The sequence below is a fragment of the Anser brachyrhynchus genome (assembly GCF_964034855.1).
Source record: "Anser brachyrhynchus genome assembly, chromosome: 20".
Classification (NCBI taxonomy): Eukaryota; Metazoa; Chordata; class Aves; order Anseriformes; family Anatidae; genus Anser; species Anser brachyrhynchus.
Genome location: NC_137713.1, coordinates 7,033,165 through 7,054,144, shown reverse-complemented (window position 1 = coordinate 7,054,144; position 20,980 = coordinate 7,033,165). Strand labels below are relative to the sequence as shown.

At 43.9% G+C, this 20,980-nt stretch overlaps 1 protein-coding gene and 1 long non-coding RNA gene across 3 annotated transcripts in view; one reads left to right on the top strand and one right to left on the bottom strand.

Moving 5' to 3' along the window:
* Nucleotides 1-612: 612 nt before the first annotated feature.
* LIG3 (DNA ligase 3) lies at nucleotides 613-16,152 on the bottom strand. Of its 2 annotated transcripts, XM_080563475.1 has the most exons (19): nucleotides 15,464-16,152; nucleotides 14,816-14,953; nucleotides 13,768-13,965; nucleotides 13,172-13,323; nucleotides 12,075-12,241; nucleotides 11,336-11,413; nucleotides 11,054-11,222; nucleotides 10,249-10,404; nucleotides 9,632-9,763; nucleotides 8,804-8,883; nucleotides 8,278-8,365; nucleotides 7,227-7,304; nucleotides 6,443-6,566; nucleotides 5,902-6,044; nucleotides 4,976-5,050; nucleotides 4,202-4,348; nucleotides 3,010-3,184; nucleotides 2,051-2,142; nucleotides 613-1,187 (listed from the first exon to the last, which is right to left on the bottom strand). In XM_080563475.1, exons 1-19 carry the CDS (start codon nucleotides 16,002-16,004, stop codon nucleotides 954-956), a joined length of 2,967 nt encoding a protein of 988 aa, XP_080419601.1. In that variant the 5' UTR covers nucleotides 16,005-16,152; the 3' UTR covers nucleotides 613-953. The 2 variants fall into 2 exon arrangements, 1 of the variants encoding a protein (XP_080419601.1); XR_013941265.1 differs by lacking the exons at nucleotides 613-1,187; nucleotides 2,051-2,142 and adding an exon at nucleotides 3,486-3,582 and having other exon boundaries at nucleotides 3,048-3,184.
* Nucleotides 16,153-16,281: 129 nt separating this feature from the next.
* The window catches only part of LOC308180998, a 244,292-nt gene continuing 239,593 nt past the window's right edge, over nucleotides 16,282-20,980 (top strand). The window contains exon 1 of the long non-coding RNA XR_013941270.1: nucleotides 16,282-17,453. This is a non-coding gene — a long non-coding RNA (uncharacterized lncRNA). The remainder of the gene's footprint in view (nucleotides 17,454-20,980) is intronic.

Sequence of the window (20,980 nt, the reverse complement as noted above, 5' to 3'; positions counted from 1 at the left end):
AAAGGCAACTGAGAGGAAATAAACTGGTCAACTTGCATCTACTATACATACACATGCAGTCTGAGCCTGCACCTTCAGAGCTCATGCATATTATCCAGCAAGTGCACATCATCATATGCAAAACAGGTTTTAAAAATGGATTTTTAATTTATTGTTAATTAATATTCAAGTACTTAAGAGTAGTTCTAAACAGCTTCAGTTAAGGAGGTCTCAACTGTTCTACGAGATCCAGATGGCAGAATTCCTGTCTCAGCTTTTACTAATTGAAACATGAAGAGCAAAACCCAAGTAACTTGTTCTAGAAAACAAACACTGCAAGAGGATGATCAAATAATGTTGCACCAAGTGTTGTAAGGGAAGCTTATTTGGTACCTCATTTTTTAATAGGAAACCTATGCAGAAGTGTAAACTGCTACTGTATTATAGATCTGTGCTGAATGTTACAAGATAGGGGAAAAAATAAAAGTCAGACCAGCTGAAGGACATGTCCTTTGTGTAAGTTGTAGCCATGCAGCACAATTATCCTGGTATTACAACCTATAGTTTCAGATATTTGGTGGTCTGGTGTCCTGTCCCGACAGAGAATAACCTTTAGAAAAGATGTCCTGACAGTACAGGAGAAGCTGTTTCAGTTTTATTGCTTTATTTATAAAAATACCCTAACTTTAAAAACCCAAGGAAATGAAACCAGCACCTAGATATTAAGTGCATTGGTCTACATTATGGGCAGAAAAATGGATTCAGCAGTAGTGTCCCTCAGAGTTGTTTTAATTACTTCCATATAGCTGCTATGGATCTTGATAACTACCTCTGATGGACTTGAGCATTTCATTTCCATTCACATCCCCACAGAGGAATCTCACCCTTTCTTCCACCTACCTAGTTCTCAGCTGTTCCCTTCAGGGAGTTCCTGAAGTATAGCAGTGTAAAGACCACTCAGCTGCCCCAGATTGCTAGCATGGGGCTACCAGTCTCCGTTTGCGTATGCATTCCCAGATCCAGTTGGGAGATACACGCTTAGCACCAGGATTCTCATCAATGTCCCCTATAACATGCGTTGCTGAGGCTGTGTCAAACTCTGGCACAAGATCACCATCGTATGCTATGAAGTAGCGACGGATTTTGTTGAAATCCTTCACGGAGGGCGATAGGTACAGCTTCACACCAGTGAATATGTCCAGCAGTGTCTGTGTATTGGGGAAGAGGATGGAGAAGCAAACGTTGATAAAACACTAGAGTGGTCTGGAAATCACACTGAATTCTTTGAGGCATGAACAAGTCTACTTGCAGTCCCCAAGGACAGGCATGGGCTTAGAACGATAATGTCTATAAATTAGACTTTGGCCTGCTGTTGAATCATACAGAAGAGTTACACCCATACACCTCCTCTGAAAGCCAGATGCTGCAACTGAGTAGTGCTTCCCTTGCTAAGGGGAATTATTACCCCATTAGCAGCCCTTGCAAATACTGCCTTTAGTGATGATGTTGATGTGGTCCAGTAAACATGATCTTAATGCCTTTGCCCTTACAGGCTGATGCTTCTTAGTTAAAATAGGAGAACATAACAACCCTGGGAGTGGACTTGCTGTTTACATCAAGTAGCAAATAGCTACTCCAAGCTTATCAGATAATTACAGCTCTTGTGATTCCTAATCCACTCCCACCATTTGCTGCACAATGAGCTAGAAAGGACGGCTCTCTCCGTTTACAGCTCCCATCTCTTCTATATGCGGTACTCAAGAGCAGCCACTCAGCAATCACAGCACTTTGCCTTTGTAGAGCAGGACATTGTTGGGTGATGAACAGAGCCTTTAGCATAACAAACCCAGTTGTGTCAACTTTGCAGGTAGGGAAGAAAAGCTGCAGAAATCTCTTTCCTCTACAAGAGGGCGCATTGTTGCTATTTCTGCCTTTACATTTCCTTTTAATTTAGGGTGCTGCTATGGAAATATTTCAAAGACTTGCCAGACAGAAGGCAAAAGTGAACAGACAATTGAAACAGCCTCAGCTTCTTCCCGCCCCGAAGCGTTTGCTTCCTAGCTGTCCATACCTTCTTTCCATTGTCATCCATCTCAGATGCTTTTCGCTTCTCTCCTCGTTTCTCCTCTGGCTTTTGAGGGGATTCAGTGATTGCTTTAGTGCCTAAAAACAAAAAATTGTCTTGTGATCTTGTCTAGAAAAGAATGAGGATAGGAAAACGTAAAAGGCAAATTTTCCCCCCTTTCTGAAAAATCTGTGAATTAAAACATAGCTAGTAAGACACGTTTATCTGCTGCAAATTGCCCAGGGCACCTTCCTGCCCTCAGCTCCAAAAGACTACACTGTTGTTCAGCTTTCTGTCTTGCTGTCACCACACTGCCTTTCTGAGACTGCTCAGAAATTTGATACAAGTTATTCCCCAGTGAGCACACTGGTGAAGCAAACTCGTTTCATGTCTTTGCAGTCTAATACCTGGAAATCCCCTCCAGGTGTCCTGTTACATGTACGACCTTCGAATAAAATTAAATACTGTTTCTTGGCCAAAAATGTCTAACCATAAGGCACGTGATCTGCAGGAACAGGAGCAGCAGGTTTGCTGTTCAGACCAGTCTTATACATTCTGTTAAGGACCTTGATCTAAAGATTAAAAGGGACTGCAGTCCTAGAGAAATCACACCAAAGTAATTCTGATACTAGCTATAACTGAGACTCTACAAAGTTCAAGGTATCTTCTCTTGACAGCATTATTTCAGAGAGCTTTAATTGTCGGAATGAGTTGCCTGAGCACCAGCCTTTTAAACAGCATCACCAGTCCTATCAGTCCTGTTGCATCTTTTCCCAATCTCAGCACACCTCAAAGCTGTGGCTATTCAGCCCATGCTATGAATGACACTGGCCAAACCATGGATCGAATCAGCTTTGCTCATTAACCCTGACATGCATGTAAAAGCGGCCATGGGATCTTCAAGCATCTCACAGAAGGCATAGAATGTATCCTGAGGCTCCTCTCCCTGGGAAGTACTGTCTTACCTTCTGGCTTCTTGGCTTTTGCAGGTGACTTGCTTGGGGGAGTTTTAGTAGCCTTGTGTGGCGTGGAAGACCTGGAATTTCCCTCATTCTCTCCACTGCTGCCAGCCGTGGACTCTTCTTCCTCCCCAGCAACAACACTGAAGTCAGCCTTTTCTTTGGAGAGTTGGTACAGCTCCTGTCCCACCAGAAACAAAGCATTACCTTTAAGCCACAGTGAAATCTCAGATACTGGACATGAGCAGTAATGCATCTGCTCCTCTTGTTTTCCTTTTTTTACCCCCCTGAAGCGTAACTCTCTGCTTTCCACCCAGCTACTTGACATTAAGGGAAGCCATACATATTTTCACCACCTGCTACAGAGCAAGTCAGACTAACTCTTCAGCACCTGGCTCCCTGGACTGAAAAACAGACAACACCCATTGTCCAACACTCAGGCAACAGTCTGTCTGAGGGTATTTTACCTTTCTCTCCCCTACCTGCACAGGGAGCCAAAAAGACTGCTGGACAGCAGATGGGCTGAATCACTCCTTCCTTCAGTGGCGTAACAAGCACTTGCATCTGCTGTCAGTATCCCTGTAGGCAGTGTGAAGACAGCCCAAATGACAATAACTAGACTGAGAACAGAGCTCATCGACAGCTGACTTACTGCTGGGGATGGCAACAAGCCAACCGGTTTCTATCACTAAAGGAGGTATAGGAGCTGTGTGGGGTGGGTGCCGCACCAGGGATCCAGGCAGGCTGCCATTTGGCCCCTCCGCCGTGGAACTGGGCCAGGCTACCCTTAGTCACTTCCCAGATGCCTCCCCCAATCTCGGCAATTAACGGGAAACTGAATGACCATAACCACTTAAGAGAATAAGGTCACCTCTTTCAGGAAGGAAATTCCTCACCATGAAGGCTGTTATAAGAGCTGATACAACTATCTGCCAGCACAAACTTTCCTGAAAGTGCACAACACAACCCAACAGCTCAAGAGACTCAAGAAGCCCCATGAAAATATAAGATTCACATCAAAATAGTCCAGGAAGCAGGCTGAGCCTAGAATAAATAAGAAAATGTAACATGCCATTGTAGATACTAGTTAGCAAGTATCTTCATTACATGTCCTATCAGTATTTGATTTTTAAAGTACAGACTGCTGCCAGAACTTATCTGCAGACACGCTGCAGGCAAGCATAACACATTAACTCACCTTAAGCTGCGGGAGGTTGGTGGCTGTCTTCCAGTCCTTGTCATCTCGAATGCGGGTGCAGCGAGGGAAGCGAATGGAGATCCCATCTGCAGTGTGGGCTTCTGCTTTAGAGAATTCAGCTCCTGTGATCTCCCATACAGGGGCTTTCTAAACACAGTATCAAGGAAGAAAGTCATGTCGCATTCTTGTGCTCTCATGAACTAACATTAATGCATTTGAATTCCACTACTTCTTAAAAAACAAACAAACAAAACAAAACAAAAAACCACCCCACATTTTACTCCCCCTCCCAGAACAACAGAGCTCTACAAGGACCCTCTGGGCACCTTGTGTCAAAAGACTTCTATTTTCTTTTTTCCAATGACTCAGAGATCCTCAGCCAATACACAATGCCAATTTATAAATAACACATGTTCTGTCAGACATGCATGGCACAAAGCATACTGGTAAATTTAGTAAAACAACAATAGCAACTTCTGGGTTACGAGTGTGCTTCATCTGTTTTAACTGCACTTTAATTGCTTATTTAAAGTAGATTAGTTCACTTCTGGGAAGGATTTGATGCACAAGAGTGTCTCCCAGAGGTGCTGCTGGTATGATTTCCTCATGAAGCTCTTAGCCTCAAATGCACATGCAAGATTCAGATAAGAAGTTGTGCTTAATTTCCTGTTCCAAGCTTAGGACTAATTTTTATAACAGTGACAATCTGTACACTTACAAAAAGTATGTTTGTATATCAGGGCTGGGAAACAGTCATTTAATGTCAGCACTTACCTTTGGATCTGGGACAATGAAGTCTGGGTAGTAGATTTTGTTAATTTTTAGCCAGCTTGGAATTTTACTGGGATCCTATTAAGAGCACAAAAACAAAATGATAGCACTTATGATCATGTACGAACCTAGTCCTACAGAAGAGGTTCCTGAAAGAAAATGTGGTAGCAAATTAGCAAATACGTATTTCATTGCCTTTGTATGGATGAAATTTGCTGCAGCATGCAGCGCAAGGTGCATGGACCTGCAGCAGTTCCTTTCATCTAGAGAATCACAAAAATTTCTTGCAACGCATCTGTCAACTACTGTCATCCCAAACATAAAACCACTACCACATTACTCTCCAATTGTAATTCATGTAAAACCAGACATTTTCAAGATTCTATACCCTTGATGCAAATGACCTTCAAGATGTCAAATGAATACTAAAATTCAGCTGTTTGTATGTCAGGTCTTGAGAAATAAGATTTGTCACCTTTATCAATCACTCACAAAAGACGTCTAACTCCAACATTTCAGGTTATCTAGCCGCAAGACAACAGCCTGACAAGCATTTCTCACTTGCAGCCCCATCTAGTGACTGTCTTCACGGATTGCAATATGCCAAAAAAATGGTACTTGCGCTGCTCTTCCCAATAAAACTTTGAGCAGGAACCAGATGGTGCCTGGCTTCCCACTCAGTGTCTGAGTACAAATCTCAGGCAGTGCATCATCTTCAGGAGATGGCTGCACCTACATCTCAGTTCTCATGTAGGTTTTTAGAGCAATTTACCCAGTTTAGCTGTAATTGAGACACCGTTCAGTCCTGGCAGAGCACTTCAATTCTGCATTTAATCAGCACCTCAACTGCAGCTCAGCAGGAGGAAGCTTTTTACTAAGTCCTTTGCTGAGCATTCCTTTGATCGCCTCCATGCCAGAGGCCATCTCACCTTGCTGATCTTCACCATATCCAGCTCTGTTTGCAGACGGGCCAAGGTGGCATCGTCATGGCCACCAGCACACTTGGTCACAGTACACCACTTCTCACTCTTGGGATCATAGCAGCCCATGAGGAAAATGGACATCATCCCACCTGTAGGAGGGGAGAGCACAGTGGTTCACATCTTCTACAGGATAAGCCACAGCTTTTTAAAAAGAAAGGTAAGGAACCAAAACTCTTTTTCATCTTTGGGAGCTGAAGGACCTTGGGTCTGTGATGGCTTCACAGCATCAGCACATACAAAAAGCTGAACAGAGAGCCTTTAGTCAAGACCACCAACCCAAGACCTAATGCTTTTCTGTGCCAACTAAGCCACAGTGAAGTCAGACAGCTTGCAATAGCCTGGGATGCGATGGGCTGTGGCAGACAGTCACTGTAAGAGCCAGTCTTATGGTAGGTGTCCAAATGCTACAGAAAGCCTGGAGTAGGAAAAAGCTTGAGATTTTTCTGAACTGACAGATCTCTGACTTTAACTAACTCCAAAGACTTACCTTTACTGCCTTGCCCATAGAAAGCTCCCAGCACCACCAAGTCTGCTGTGTCAGCCATTGCACCCTCATTTAAGTAGTCCTTTTTCACTTTCAGCCAGTGCCGTTTTCCTGGTTCATAATTACCCTGTGCAAAACAAGGCAAGAACCCCTCATTCAGAAAGCTACCCACCAAACAAATGATATCCTGTCTCCTCAGATGGCCCTTGCTTTTATGCGGCTTAGCAGTACCAGAGCACTGAAGTGCTCAGATATATAAGGAACAACTTGGACTGGATGTCAGCACATACAAGTATCCAGAAATGTTTCAAGGATGCCCAGCCTTGTATGATTCATTCACAGACCTCCAAGCACTTCACAGAAGTGGTGACTGCACTGAGCAAAGCAGAGAATCACATGAGGGACTAGCAGCAGAGCTGCAATTAAAATGCTGTTCTGGTTACCAGTTCAGTAATCTGCATGCTGGACCATATCGCTACAGGTGCATACAAACAGACTTGATGGTTCAAAAAGTTTCAGGGACATCAGGAAATTCAGAAAAGTGGAATTCTGTCTAATGACAGAAGACAGCCAAGAGAAGAACAAAGGAAAAGCAATACCAAAATTCAGGAAAGAAATGACAGTAACTGAGATTCAGGTAAAGCTACTGCATATCCCCCTTCAAGCATTGTTAAAAACCTCTTAAAAACAGAAAAGGGCTCAGTTCAAACCTAGATTAAGTACGCAGCACTCTGTTTTTACTCCCTGATTCCCAGCATAAACCAGTTAGGAATAAATATGCACTTGCCTTTATATCTTTCAACACCAGTCCTTCCAGTCCTTCACGGATGACTCGGGTGATCATATCTGCCAGATCCGAAGCTTTCTGTAAAGGAAAGGAATTGTGGAAAGACCAAGACTGTCAAATGGCTGTGGTCATCAGGCTTTCTACTTGGAGTGGTAGCACTGAAACTAAAGCAACTACAGAGAGATGAGCAGGTAATTTAATAAAATAGTTTTCCAGGGAGGGTCCCATACCTGTTCTCTTTGCGGCACATCCAGTAACTAAGCTAGGAATATGTCCCAAGAAAAAAATAATTGGCTAACTTAAAAAAAAACAAAAAGTACTCCCCAGAGATGAGGTAGCCACACTGACTTTGTGTCCTAAGCATGTCCCATATACTCAAGATCAGATCTTCTGAGCCAGCAGTGCCTGTTTACTTCTCTGTCCAACTGCTCTGGGACACAGTCTTTTCTTCTTCCCAAAATGCTACCTCTGCCCTAAATGTCCAAGCGTTTTTCCAGTAAAAGCAACGTGCTCCAGAAATCAGCAGCAGGGAAAAATGATGGGACATACGGCTGTGCATAACAATCAAAGGAAAAAAAAATTGAGCATGTTGGTGTCTAAATGCAGTTTTTAAGCACTCAGGATTTATCCGTGCTACAAAAGTAAGAGCTGTGTGGCACTTGAAGTTGTCAGTTTGTGTGCTGGAAGCAGTCTAGTTCCCTTCAATCTTACTTCAGTCTTCTCTATGTGGCACAGCATTACAAATTACAGACTAAATTACAACAGGCTGGTCCTAACAATATCAAAGTTGCAATGTTTAAAAATTATTAAGATGACAGAAAACAAGATGTGCAAGTTAAAACTCTACTAAATTTGGTTGTAGCTGAGACAAGACACTAGCCTAAAAATTCTTGTACACAGACCACATGCAGAACCCATTTTGATAGACACGGAACTGCTGGATTTGCAGTCTTAATTATACAAAAGTCCATGTGGTAAAGGAGCAGTGAAGTACTAAGACTACAACCTATGAGATCACCATGTATACTGTCTTATTTAACATCAGACTCACTGAGACATGCTTCATCTCTGAGAAGAGGATCCGGTTGGGGATTTCAACCATGTTATCATGTAGAAACTTGCGACGCTCGCGCAGAGGCCTGGAACATAGAGATAGATAATTAAGGATATGCAATGAATTTCAACATGAAGTACCAGTCACGTGAACAGTGCGAAAAGTTATTTAAATAACTAAATGATTTATTCTGCAGAGTTCTAGAACAGACAATCAATTCTTTTAGCATTCCTCCAGGAAAAAAATATAAAAATAGAAATCTGTAAGACGAGTGTATTTAGTTTCAGAGGACATGAGATAAGCTGAGTACTGAACCCCACTGAGCTCAGCTGAAATACAGTTACTATAGCGATGTCCCTTAGCGCAGCAAGGATTACCCCATGCTGTCTTGAATTTACAGAGGTAAATGGGCAGCCTTAACAGACGAAGTGAACTGCTGCTTCTGCAGTGGTAGCGTATTCCAGCAAGTTCATGCTGGGAAACCTGTCAGGCTACTTACTCTCACACTGTGCCACACACATACCTGTCCATCAGGCTGATGTCATTGAAATAGATGCAGTCAAACACAAACAAGCAAACATTGGCGTCTTGGAAAGCAGCTTTCTGCAAGACAATTAAGATCAATTAAAGGAAATCTGCACTCGTAGCAGCATGGAGTTTTAGAAAAAAAATCACAAACAAAGAAGATGTATTTTTATCCCCACAATCTTATAATCTTTTAGCTATAATAAGCATAGGCTTCAGATTTAGACCAAATGCATCAGAGCACAAAGAAAATAAAACATGTTAATCTCCTATTGACAGAGAAATAACAAATACAAATGACTTCGGGCAAGCTAACATCCATCACTACTGCTGCAACAACAACAAAAACAAGCATTCTGGAGACTTCAGATTAATGTCTCCTTTAACTTGAAATACTTACAGTTTAATTGTCACTTTACTGTCCTCATCCTAAACGCTATTTAATCTAGACATTCTTATATGGACTACATATATATCTGCATCATTCTGTCCTCTCATCTGCTATATATTGCTACAGGCAACTATAAGCAATGACAGAATTGCAAGATCTTCCTTTTTTTTTTTTTTTTCCTAAATCTTGAGCTGAAGTTTCTTGCTATCTTGCCTGTGATTAAGTTAATATCAAATCTATTGTATTATAACAGTACCTTTTCTTTAAAATCAGGCTTCTCAGGGATCTTATTTTTTTCCAAATTCTCTAGTAAGCACCAGATCTCTTAAATTAGCCTGTGATAACAGAACACATGCTAGTGTGTTTAAGTCAGCAGAATAACAGCCTTACAGCCTCCAACTATAAAAAAGGATTCATTATTTATTTATTTTTTACCTTATGCACACCAAGAGTCCCAAAAGGAAGTGGCTTGCCAGTTTTGTTATCAATTAGAAGAACTTCCGAATCCAGGATCATACTGTGCCCGCCAGGGAAAGCCTGGGGGATGAAGTCCTTAAAATGTGCTACCTTGAGGGAGAAGAAAAAAAAAAAAAAGAAGAAAAATAGATGTCTACTAACTGAAGAGATGGACTCACTCCAATGCAGATGTTCTCTCCAGAAGTCTCTGAGGCATGTGTATGCATATCTGCACTAACTTTACTTTCTACTACAGCACAGACTACTAGCACAGTCTATAAATAAAAAAAGGAGACTTGAACAAATATAACAAAGTCACTCAGCTGGCTTAAAGTCAACCCAAATGCACTGCACAAAGAGGACTTAAAAGCAGGTAAGTTAACTGTAGTTTCAAGGCTTAACAGCCACCAAAACAAATTGGTTACAGTTCTATTAAATGTTGCCTTTCCAGATTCAAGTATCTGCAGAAATTAAACAAGAAATCCTACAACAAAAGGCATCTTCCTTGCCTATAGGAACTTGTGAAATTCAGTCATATTTATGGAGGAGAAGGGTAAAATCTGGCACAAAAGATGGGGCAATTTATAGGTGCTTACTTTGTGAGGAAGGACAGGTTTGAGGCTCCGGCTGAAGTAGCTGAAGTGATCTCCATTTTTATGGACCTGCACTCGCTCACCATCGTATTTGATCTCCGCATACATGCCATTTGGGCACTTCTTCATGGCATACTCAATTGACTTGCAGGCTTCAGCCTTAGAAATACGGAGAGAGAAGTTCAAAATAAATTTGGCTGACATGTTTAAAAACAAAGCTACTCCTACCTAATTTCATGAATGAACTATCAAGTCCTTTTTACATCTTTCTGTCCAGGGTTTCTGATATCCAGTCCAGATTTTCCCTTTCTTAATTAGTCATTTACTTTAAATTGTCTGAATATGCTCAAGTAATTATAGTTTTTCAGTGTTTATCTCCTCCAGATGCCTGAAGGTGCAAGTTCTGTGCCTTTTGTAGGAGTGCACTTAGCTCAGAAGTAGAATATTTATCTCCTATTTGTTCAAACAAAATATAAACAAATCTCCAATCCAACAAAAAGCTTAGAGCATTTCCAAATAAAGGATCAACTTCTGGGATGATAGCAAACAAACCAACACAGACAAGTCACTTCTGGACTGAAATCAAGTCAAGATTTAGCTTCTGCAGCATCACTGAAGCTGCACTAAATACTGGCCCTGTGGCAGAAAACACTAAAAAATGGCATTATACCTAAAAATCAGCTATTAGCTCCCACTACATTTAATCACTTGTCTACTGATTCCCAAAGGTGACAGCCTCTGACAGCGTATATGAGAACTCCATCTCTTCCTCTGCTGTAGGTCACCATTGCGGGGGAGCCAACGTTACCAGCATGGGCTGCACTGGGGTCATCAGGGAGGCCTGCACGCTGAGGGTTCGCTTCAGCCCTGGCATCTTCTCGGCCTCCTGCTGGTTCTTCAGGACTCGCTCTACCACATCCTGGAGGTTGCGTGACGCTTTGAACGCCTCGTAAGCATTTGGATCCAAAGCATCCAGCCTTTAACAAATCAAGGACAGGAGCAAAACACATCAATCTCAGGTCTGCTGCCCATGGCTTATGAGGCTAATGCTCACTTCTGCTTTTATCTCACAACAAAAGGTGGGACTTACACATGCTTTGCACCAGCATTCATTTTCAGGTCATGCTTAATTAGCCTGATGATGCATTTCAGGTCGTTGCCCGTACATCTGAAGTGAGAGAGAAGATTCAGAGATAGTAGACACTTATCTGCACTACTTTCCAGCTGAAAAAAGGAAACTGGGCAAGGCCTCCATAAAAAGAGGTCCTTCCCTTCTGTAGGGTTTAAGCTCCAAGGAGTAAGTGTTTTATTAGTGACACAGAGGCACAAGAGTAACACAAATGGCTTTTTAGCATATTCACATTTGAATGCCAATATTAATTCTGCCTCTGTGTTGAAACGCCTTCCAAAATTGTTAGTTAATGCATCAAGAGTAAGTTTAGTAATATCAGCTTCAAATCAACACAAACTATGCCAGACCAAGAACCTTCAACACGTCCAAATGGCTTGAAGACTTTTCCCAACTTACTTAGGAACAGCAACTTGATTTACAGCTAAGTACCATTAAGGCAGTTTTGCAAGCCATTTGTCTAGTACTGATACAATGTCTTGACAGACAAGGATGAAATTCTGCCATGAACAGGAGCCATACATGTTTCTCCATGCTATTCAGAGGTCAAGGAGTCAATCAAACCACTGATAGCGGCTTACAGATGTAAAGTTCAGTCTCTGTGGTTTATGATTAATTTTTCACCTGTTCTAGTCTGTGAACTATTGATAACCACTACTAGTTTTAGTCTAAACCTTCAGAGGCTGTTTAGATTCCTTACCTGCGAGTGATATCGTGCAGCACACTTTGCTGGTCATCTTCCTTAGTAAGCTTTGATAGCTGGATTAGGAACTCATCTACCTCTTGGATGGTCAGGAGACTTTTAGCTGCCGGAGGACAAGACTTGCTCTGTTCAAAGAAGAGGCGTATGGTCTCGGAGACATCTCCCTGTCTCCAAAAAAGAAAATGAGAGTCAGAGCTACACGTAGAGAACGGGTAAGACACCACCAGTAAGTAGAAGAGGGCACATGAATGATGCTCCAATTGCATGAAGGAATTGTAACCAAACATTGGAATGAAGTTGCCATGACACAGAGTACATCTTTTCAGCTATTTCACTTGCAAAATAAGATATGTAAGAGCACCAGTATCACCTCGTTGATGCTTTTCTTTTCTTTTTTTTTTTTTTTTTTTTAAATTACACTGCTGCAGCACCACAGACCCTCTATTTCCTCAGGATAAATCCTCTTGTAAAACAAAGAATCTCAATCAGTCTAGTGAAGTCTCTAGAAGGCAGTATATACTAAGGCAATAAAGATAAGAGAAAAAATTATATTCACTAGCTAATTAACCAACTTCTTCCATCTTGCACTAGAATCAGAAGCATGTATAATCAATTATCAGTTCCTGTGCACGGGAATTAAATGCACACATCCAAGCACTGGTGATAGTACAAACCTAACCTAATCCCATAAGCCAACTTGAGCTCATAGGAACAGGTCTATTAACTGAGTCAGTTTTTGATATATGTGATATTAACAAAAGCAATATAAAACATTTAAAAAGAGAAACATACTAGACAAAGCAGTTTAGACAAAGCAGGTGCAGCCTAATTTGCCTAGATATTTTAGTCTTGCTTTTTAAAGCTTTGCAGGTGAGTTCAAGTCTTGCTTTCTGTTCAAACATCATTTTCTAAAGCTTCCAGGTGGCAGAAAGCTCTATGAAAACTGCTAAAACAAACAGAACAGAAAAGATTCACTGTCTCCCACTCTAACAGTTAAGCTAACAATCTTTCATGTGGGGGAGGGGGGGAAGAATACAATTTCCAAACTAAGGGACTGAACAGCACAAATGAAGAGAACTGCTGTCTGTACTCACCTGTTCCAGGTCCCGGATCATTTCCTCTTGGCTGCAGTTAAAAATCCTACTAAACAGCTTTACAATCTGCTTATCGTTCAAGTTGTAAACAATTTTAATGACGCCTGGTAACAGCAGCTTAATGGTCAGGTATACGTCACCATGAAAACCATCTGGAAAAAAGCACAAACCATTAGAAACTGTCACAATTTATTTTCATCTACAGTTAGTTGTGCTCGTTAGCATGACTGGGGAAAAAACAACACAGCTGGGGCTTACCTGTTCCACCACATTGTTCTGCTTTACATGAAAGGCCATTTCTCAGGAGAAACACCCACAGTTTCCCTCCAAATCTGATTTCAGCACTAAATTTGATGGCACTTACGAACATTTGCCACTGTCCTGGCCCGAGTCATTTTCTTATCTGATCTGAATTTGTTTTTCAAAAAACAGTTCATGTTGCAAATTTTATCCGCATCAGTTCAGAAATCATCACAGCTAACAGCTTGGACTACAGAGCAATCAGATTTTAATTCACCCTTGCTTTTGCAATAATACTTGGAAGTTTAATTTTGAGAGGGCTTTCATATGCAGAAAATACCACACAAGAATCGTACCTCCTCCAGTTCCCTTCTTCAGGAAGTCCTGGATGATCTGCGTTTTCACATTATAGCTGGGCTTGTCGGCAACCATGGCGCAGAGCTTCCTGAACTCTCGCAGCAAGCAGTCTTTGTGCTTCGGATCACTTTTTTTTGCAGACAGACTAGACTTGTGGGAAGAGTTTGCAGGGACATCTTCTGAATTCTTTGGCTTGGCTGAATGAAAGATAAAAAGTTTTTTTTTTTTTTTTTTTAAAGTAGATGGGGCGGACTTTGAAGATGAGGGCACCTGTGCCTGGCAATCTGAAAAGAACAACCCCAGTATGGTGACAAAGCTTTGGAACTGAATAATGAGGTGCTACACCAAAATTTGTGACCTTAAATTTTATTTACATTTAAAAAATGTACAATTTTTTCCAGTATTCTTACTCTTCACAGTACACCAGATTTTTATGGACCTTAATTCTACCAAACATGGTTAGGCCTTCGTGAAAAGGAATTCCTGCTGGCAGACACTTCTATTTGATTTCTATTTTATACGTCTTCCCCCTTCACAGAAGCATGTTTGCCTAAGATCACTGCTAAAATGCGGGAAAAAATTTCAAGAACTCTTTTGTTGACATCTGTCAAGCATTTATCAAAAATAATCCAGTGATCAAAATAAACAATCATAAAACAATTTAGTCCACTAACAATAGAGCTAAGCCTGGTTTCCCACAGGCTCATATTCCCTGTACCTCTAACGCTTCTACCTGGGCTATCTTTAGCCTGTACCCTCACAATTCGACTGAAATTAGCCAGTGGACAAATAGCACTGGAGTCACTCTGACGACGTGGGTTACTGCATAAACTGTGTTTCCTTGGGAATATCAGAAGTGCAAGCATCAGTTCTTTCAAAACTGACAGCCTACGAAGGCGGTCAAAATTTTTGGCAAACGTGATAAAAAATACTTAAAACTAAACCACCTTCTACAGAGCAAAAAATGACTGAACTAAGTTAAAAAAACTTCTGATGCTGGTATTGGAAGAAAAGTATTTCCCAGAATCAGTTTCTTTTAAGTCCTACCTGTGAAGCCAGAGAACTTCTTCGGACTGACAGCAGCTAACGGATCCTTTGAGGGACTGGTTATTTGTCCTGTGGGAGTGAGCTTAGCTTGGACTGTTGCTTTTTTCTTCGGCGTACTTGCAGCCTTGGTAGTAGCTTCTGTAGAACAGCAAGGTAGGGGTTTGATCCAGCAGTCAGAAACAATCTCCGACATCCCTCAACATATACAAGATATACTTGTATAACAAGTATAAACACGTCCTAAAACAACTGGGGACAGAGGGGCATTTCTCAGACAGCAGAAGATAAAAAAACTATGTAACTTACTAAAGATCATGAGAAAGATAAAACCAGAACATAACTGATGCTTTCTGGTGGCATTTATCTGAAACTTTAAGCGCCTACACGTGGATTAAATCACTGAGACCTTCTGCACAGTCAGTTGAGACAAAAGAAATTACAAAGTGTGATTCTAGAAGTGCCTACTTCTTCCCTTTACTTTAGGGCTAAGGCACTGATCAGACAGAGAGCACTACCCACCTTTTCACGAGATCACACCAGCAAATCAGCAAGGATTACACAGTAAATGCACGGCTGCGTGGCAGTCGGTGGCATGTTTTAAAAACGAGCAGGGCTGAAATGCGGCCCAGGCCCTGCCTCCTGCCTCACCTGCGATGTGCTTGTGGATTAGCTCCTTCTCCTCGTCCTGCAGCTCCTCCCAGCCCTCCAAGTCCGTGATGTCCTCGATCTTCTTGGTGGTGGCGCGGGCCTTCTCCAGCTTCTCAAACATGCACCTGACGTGGTACCACTCCTTCATCTCCCCGCCGGACTCGGTGAAGGGGTTGGGCACGATCTTCCCGATGCGCACCGTGCCCTTCACCAGCTTCTCCTTGCACTTCTTGCAGCCGGCCGTGCCGCGCTTGGCGTAGTCCACGCAGTACCGCTGCTCCGCCATCGCCCCCCCCGGGGCCGGGCAGCCCTCCGGCGGCCCCGCGATCACCGCCGGGAGCCCCCCTCCGACCCCGCCGCCCCTCTCCGCCCCCGGGCGGCCTCCGCAGGCTCCGCTCGCCGCTAACCGGCCCCGGGGGCTGCCCGCGGGGGGGCAGCGGCGGGGCCCCGCTGAGGAGAGCGGCGGCCGGCAGAGGCCGAGGGCCGCGCCGCGACCGAGCACCCGGGCAGCCTGGGCCAGAGCCCTGCCGCCAACGGGCATCCGGCCCCCGCCGGCGGCGCTGCGAGAGGCGGGAGGCGCCCGGTGCTGAGCCCCGCGCCCGCCGCCCCCCTTCGCTCCCCTCACGGGCCCCGCAACCGCCCCTCGCTGGGCCCCGGCCGCGCCGCCTCCGGGCTTCCGTAGGGCACAGTGCGCGTGCGCCCCGCCGCTACCGGCAGCCCCTGAGAGGATCCCGGGGCTTGGCCGCGCCCCCCCGCGGCAGGTCCCGCCCCTCGGAGCGGCGGTGGCCCCGCCTCTGGCCCCGCCTCGCGCCCGTTCCCGCCTCTGGCCCCGCCTCACGTTTCCCGCCTCTGGTGCCTCTGAGGCGACGCCGCCATGCGGGCGCCTGGAGGGGAGCCCGGCGCCATCTTGGTGCGGGCCTGAGGCGATGCCCGCGGCCCGCTGAGACTGCTGAGAGCGCCGCACCGCCTTGGTTCTGGCCTGAGGTGCTGCCAGGTCACCGGGGCTCCTGAGCGGCTCCCCTGGGAGGGTTTTGGTATTTTGGATACGCGGGGCTGAAGTGCTGCTGTGTCACCCGGCCTTCGGAACAGCTCCTCTGAGAGCGCTGTGCTGTGTCAGCGTGGGTCTGAGGCACTGCCCTCTCATGGGCCTCACAGTATTCGTCCCCCCAGAGCGTTACACGGTGTTTGTGGAGGTCTGAGGCGCTGCTGTGTCACCTGGCCTTCAGAAGGGGACCCCTGGAGTGCTGTGCCGTGTCTGCACCAGCCTGAGGCGCTGCTCAATCACCCGGCCTCGTGAAACTGGCCATCCAGGAGCATTGCGTTGTGACTGTGTGGGGCTGGGGCGCTGCCCCCTGTCTGCCTTCCCCGCATGGGCACTCCAGGAGCACTCTCTCACGTTTGCCCAGGCCCTGAGGTACTGCGCTGTCCCCTCAACTCCCTGAAAGTGCCCCTTATCTCAGCGCAGGGGGGCATGTGCCCGTGGTCTGGCTGCTGGCTCTCTGGAGGTTACAGCCATCCTCGTTTCTGTGGTGAAAGTGCTGTTGGGCAGTGCCAGGAGGCTGCTGAGGAAGCTGCTGTGGATGCCAAGCACACCACCAACAGGATTCCTGCCTTCATCCAGGAAAAGGACACTGTGTTGCCTGTCATGGCTGGGCCAACCTCGACCTGTTTTACTGTTCCTCGTGGCTGAGGCAGAGCATGAGGTATAGAGCACAGAACTGACTTCAGGCTTATGCCTGTCTTTTTGCCAGCCTCCAGCTAGTCACGAGATGAGCTACAGGCAGTCTTCCTCATTTTCTTTGCCAACCTCCAGTTATACCAACCACGCTGTTTGGAGCTGTGGATGAGGACAAAAACTTTGCTCACAGAACTGCTACTGACTTTACGTGGACGGCGTCCGTACAGCGCTATGCTTCAGTTTTAAAGCGCTGAACAAAAGGCTGAAAACGTTTGACTTCAGGACCGTGCATTTGACCGAGTCAGATTAAAGGTATTTGTGGAAGTTTAACGTGGTTAAATTTTTAATTGTCCAAATTGCTTTGTAAAAAGATGTGCCATTGAGAAATGATTTACAGAATCAACGGTGTTTGGTGTAACAGTTTGCATAACAGTGATCTGTTACCAGTGAAGAAAACCATCAAACCCTGGAAGACACGTGGGTACGGTGTTCTGAGAGAGCTTGCAGGGAGCCCAGAGCACAATGCAGTGTTCATGGCATCGTTCCCTTTGGTGTTCTCTCTCATTCATTGTGGTTTTGAGCCTGGTAAAAGAGATGGACAGGAAAGATGAATTTGGGCCCCCAATAATTGCAGTACATCGTTATCTGGTTTAAATAAGGCTGCTGAGCAACCTCTCAGCAGTAGGGTTTGCTTCCCTAACTTTTACTGTTTAAAAGTCAGCAACATGATCTAAAATAAGCTGTGTCTCTGATCAGTAGAGGAACCTGCAGAGGGCATTTCAGAGGCACGCGTTAGGGTGAGATGAATTGCCTTCTGGCTCTCCGCAGTCTGCGGGGGTTCAGGTGGCGTTGCAGACAGGTAAGCGAAGGAGGAGGGCTCACCTCCGGGGCGCCATGCTGAGACAGAAGATGGATGCCCCGACGCATGACGAAAAGCAGTAAGCACAGGTAGGTGGCAGAATGCTGCAGGGACAAAGTGTGAGCTTCATATTAATTTCTTCCGTGGGAAGCAAGCACAACTGATGTTTAGTTGCTTTTGAAAGGCCTGGGAATAACAGTAGCAAAGCCAGGATACTCTTATTTCCAGCTCTCTTTCTCTGGAACAGTGTAGCTGAAGGATCTTCAGCCTGCAGCATTTTGGTGTTCATCTGCAGTGTCACCAAAGGAATCCGTGGAAAGTTGAAACTGTGTGTCTTCTGAGCTGCCTGTGACTGGCAGGCCTGAGATGACATTAGGACGTGGAAGGAAAGTTTAAACTGGCATGGTACTGAAGGCGTCTCATTTTGGTCACTGCTCTTAAGTTTTCCACATAGAAACTTTATTTCCCTGAAGTTGCAATGTGCATCTGCTGTTCTTCTGAGCGGGAGAGTACTTTTGCAAGGGGAAGGATTGAAATTACTTCGGGTTTTACAGTTTATTTGAATAAATTCCTCCAGCTCCCAGTTTGGCCAAGATATACTTTTAAACGGCTGTGAATAGAGCAATGTATCTGGTGAGCGTCTTTCCACAAAACTACACAACGCTGATTTCACAGGAAGCCCAGAGAAAACCGGCAGACAAATGAGTGCTGTTTCTCAAAGGACCAGTGAGGAATCCCTCCCGGTTTCTCTTGGTAGTTAATACTGAAGTTGCTCAGATGAGCCTCTTTGCGTGTCGGTCATCAACAACAGACTGGTAGAGAGACCCTAGGAAAGTAGAACTCTCTTATTAGTAGTTTATTCCATTCATGCAGGGAAGATAACACCAAAAAAGTAGGATTTAAAGGTCGAAGTGTGTCCTTGCTTAAGCAAAGTGGCCATCAGGAGTCTTGTCAGGACTCAAAATTCTATGTGAAAGTGAATTAATGGTCTCAAGGTTATGTTTGTTTATTTTTTATTTTTTTTCCCAGTGTTAAGAAGGAAAAATAACCTTAGTTGTTTCATCTTAAACCAGTGTTGAAAATAGTTTATGAAAAAAAGGCTCACCTTGTCCGGATCTTACGGGGATACCTTAAATTGATGTGGTTTTGAACTGAAATAAAAGTCTTGATGCAAGACTTTTTTCAGAGTTACATTCCAATGAATCTAATCTCCTTGGTATTGACAAGATATCCAAAATCTTGCTAAAATCAAATAAAGAGAGGAAGATGTTTAGAATTTTAATAACTGCAATGAACAAATATATCTTCCCATATGGCTGCTAAAGAAGATACTGAATCTGGACATGTGGTTTATTAAAATATAAGAGATAAGAGAAATGGAGAAGATTATAGAAAACAGGCATATATACATGAAACGTATTTGAAAAAAAGGGAAGTGATGTCAGTTAAATAACAGATCAAGAAGCCATGTAAGGAAGTTACAGATCTCAATATTATTTATTTGCATATGTATTTGCTGGTGAGACTGACTTTGTTAGGGCTTCGAAAGGAAAAGCTGCTGCGGGCTTCATGGTGAAGTCAGCCGGAGTGGTAGATGGCAGTTCAGTCTGAAAGGATTCACAATGCCTTTGTTTTGAGAAGTGGCTTACAAGGCTTTCTGCCTTGTTAAGGTTTGAAAAGTTTCTACCTGAATGACTTTTCGTGGTCAGATTCACACGGATGCAATTTTCCATGTACCAGTCAAGTGCCCCAGTGGTTGCACAACACTTATGTTTCACTTGATGCCGGATGGAACAGGAATGAAATCTCTTAGAAGCCTCTTTCTGGCCCTCAGTTTGGGGGGGAGAGGGGAGAATATAATCCATTGTCAGTTTACAAAAGTATGCTCGTCTTCAATTCATGTTTTCTTCTTATGGACTGGAAGTGTACTTTTTGGAAACATAAGTGGGCTAAGCATGATCCAAGATATAACACTGAAAATGTGGATCTCAAAAGAATAGCTGTTCCCTTCTGTAGGGCCTGTTGTTAGGTGTATGGACAGGAGTTCCACTTTCCTTTTCCTCCATGTTAGCACTCTCCAGGACAATGCGAGTGATTCAGTGCATGTGACACACAGAGCCACGTAACTCCTCTGCATCCCTGTTCCCATCGCAGTGACATGCCTGCCTAGAGCTGTGACAAAAAGATGACAACGAATGTGGTATTATCCTGAAATCCGTATATACAGCCCTCTGCTGAGGAGACAGTTTTGGAATGTGAACTTTGTCCTTTAATCCAAACATAGCCAAAGTCTGTCTCTCCTTACCACATCTCAGCTGTCTTTTTGAGGGAAAATCATGATGTTTGTTACATGGACATTATGAATATCTGAGTACGGGGAAAAAAATATGAAATTTGTCATTTCTAGTGTGGGTTGCCCAAAGAGTCATTTAACAGCCATGAAAAATGTGTCAGATATTTCCAAAGGCATTTAGGAGATGCTGATGCCCATTTGCTGTTAATGCTAATGAGAAGTGAGTGTCCAAATCACTTGGACGGGTTTGGGAAAGTCTCAACTAGATTCATTTCTTCCTGGAGAAAATTACATCTGACAGGAGGCTTCTGATGCAGCGGGAGGAAGGGCATTGGAGGCCGCTATTTGAATCCATTGTATTTCGGTTGAGAAGCCTGCCAAGTGTGCGATAGATACAGATGCTGATATCCACACCTCTATTCTGCTGTCAGCTAATATAATATCCTTTATTTTTCTGCTTACTGCATATGCTGTTAAATTAGATAGACGGATAGACGTATTTGCAAGGTGAATGACAAGTGTAATTGGCTATAAATGCTCCGTTTAGAGAGATTGCAAACTATGTTTAAGTCACACCCAAATGCACGTGTACTTGAGATGCAAAGTCATTCAGCTCCCACAGCACCTTCGTTATAACCATACTTCATCCTCCCACACAAATAGATTCTGAAGAAAATAATTTCTCCC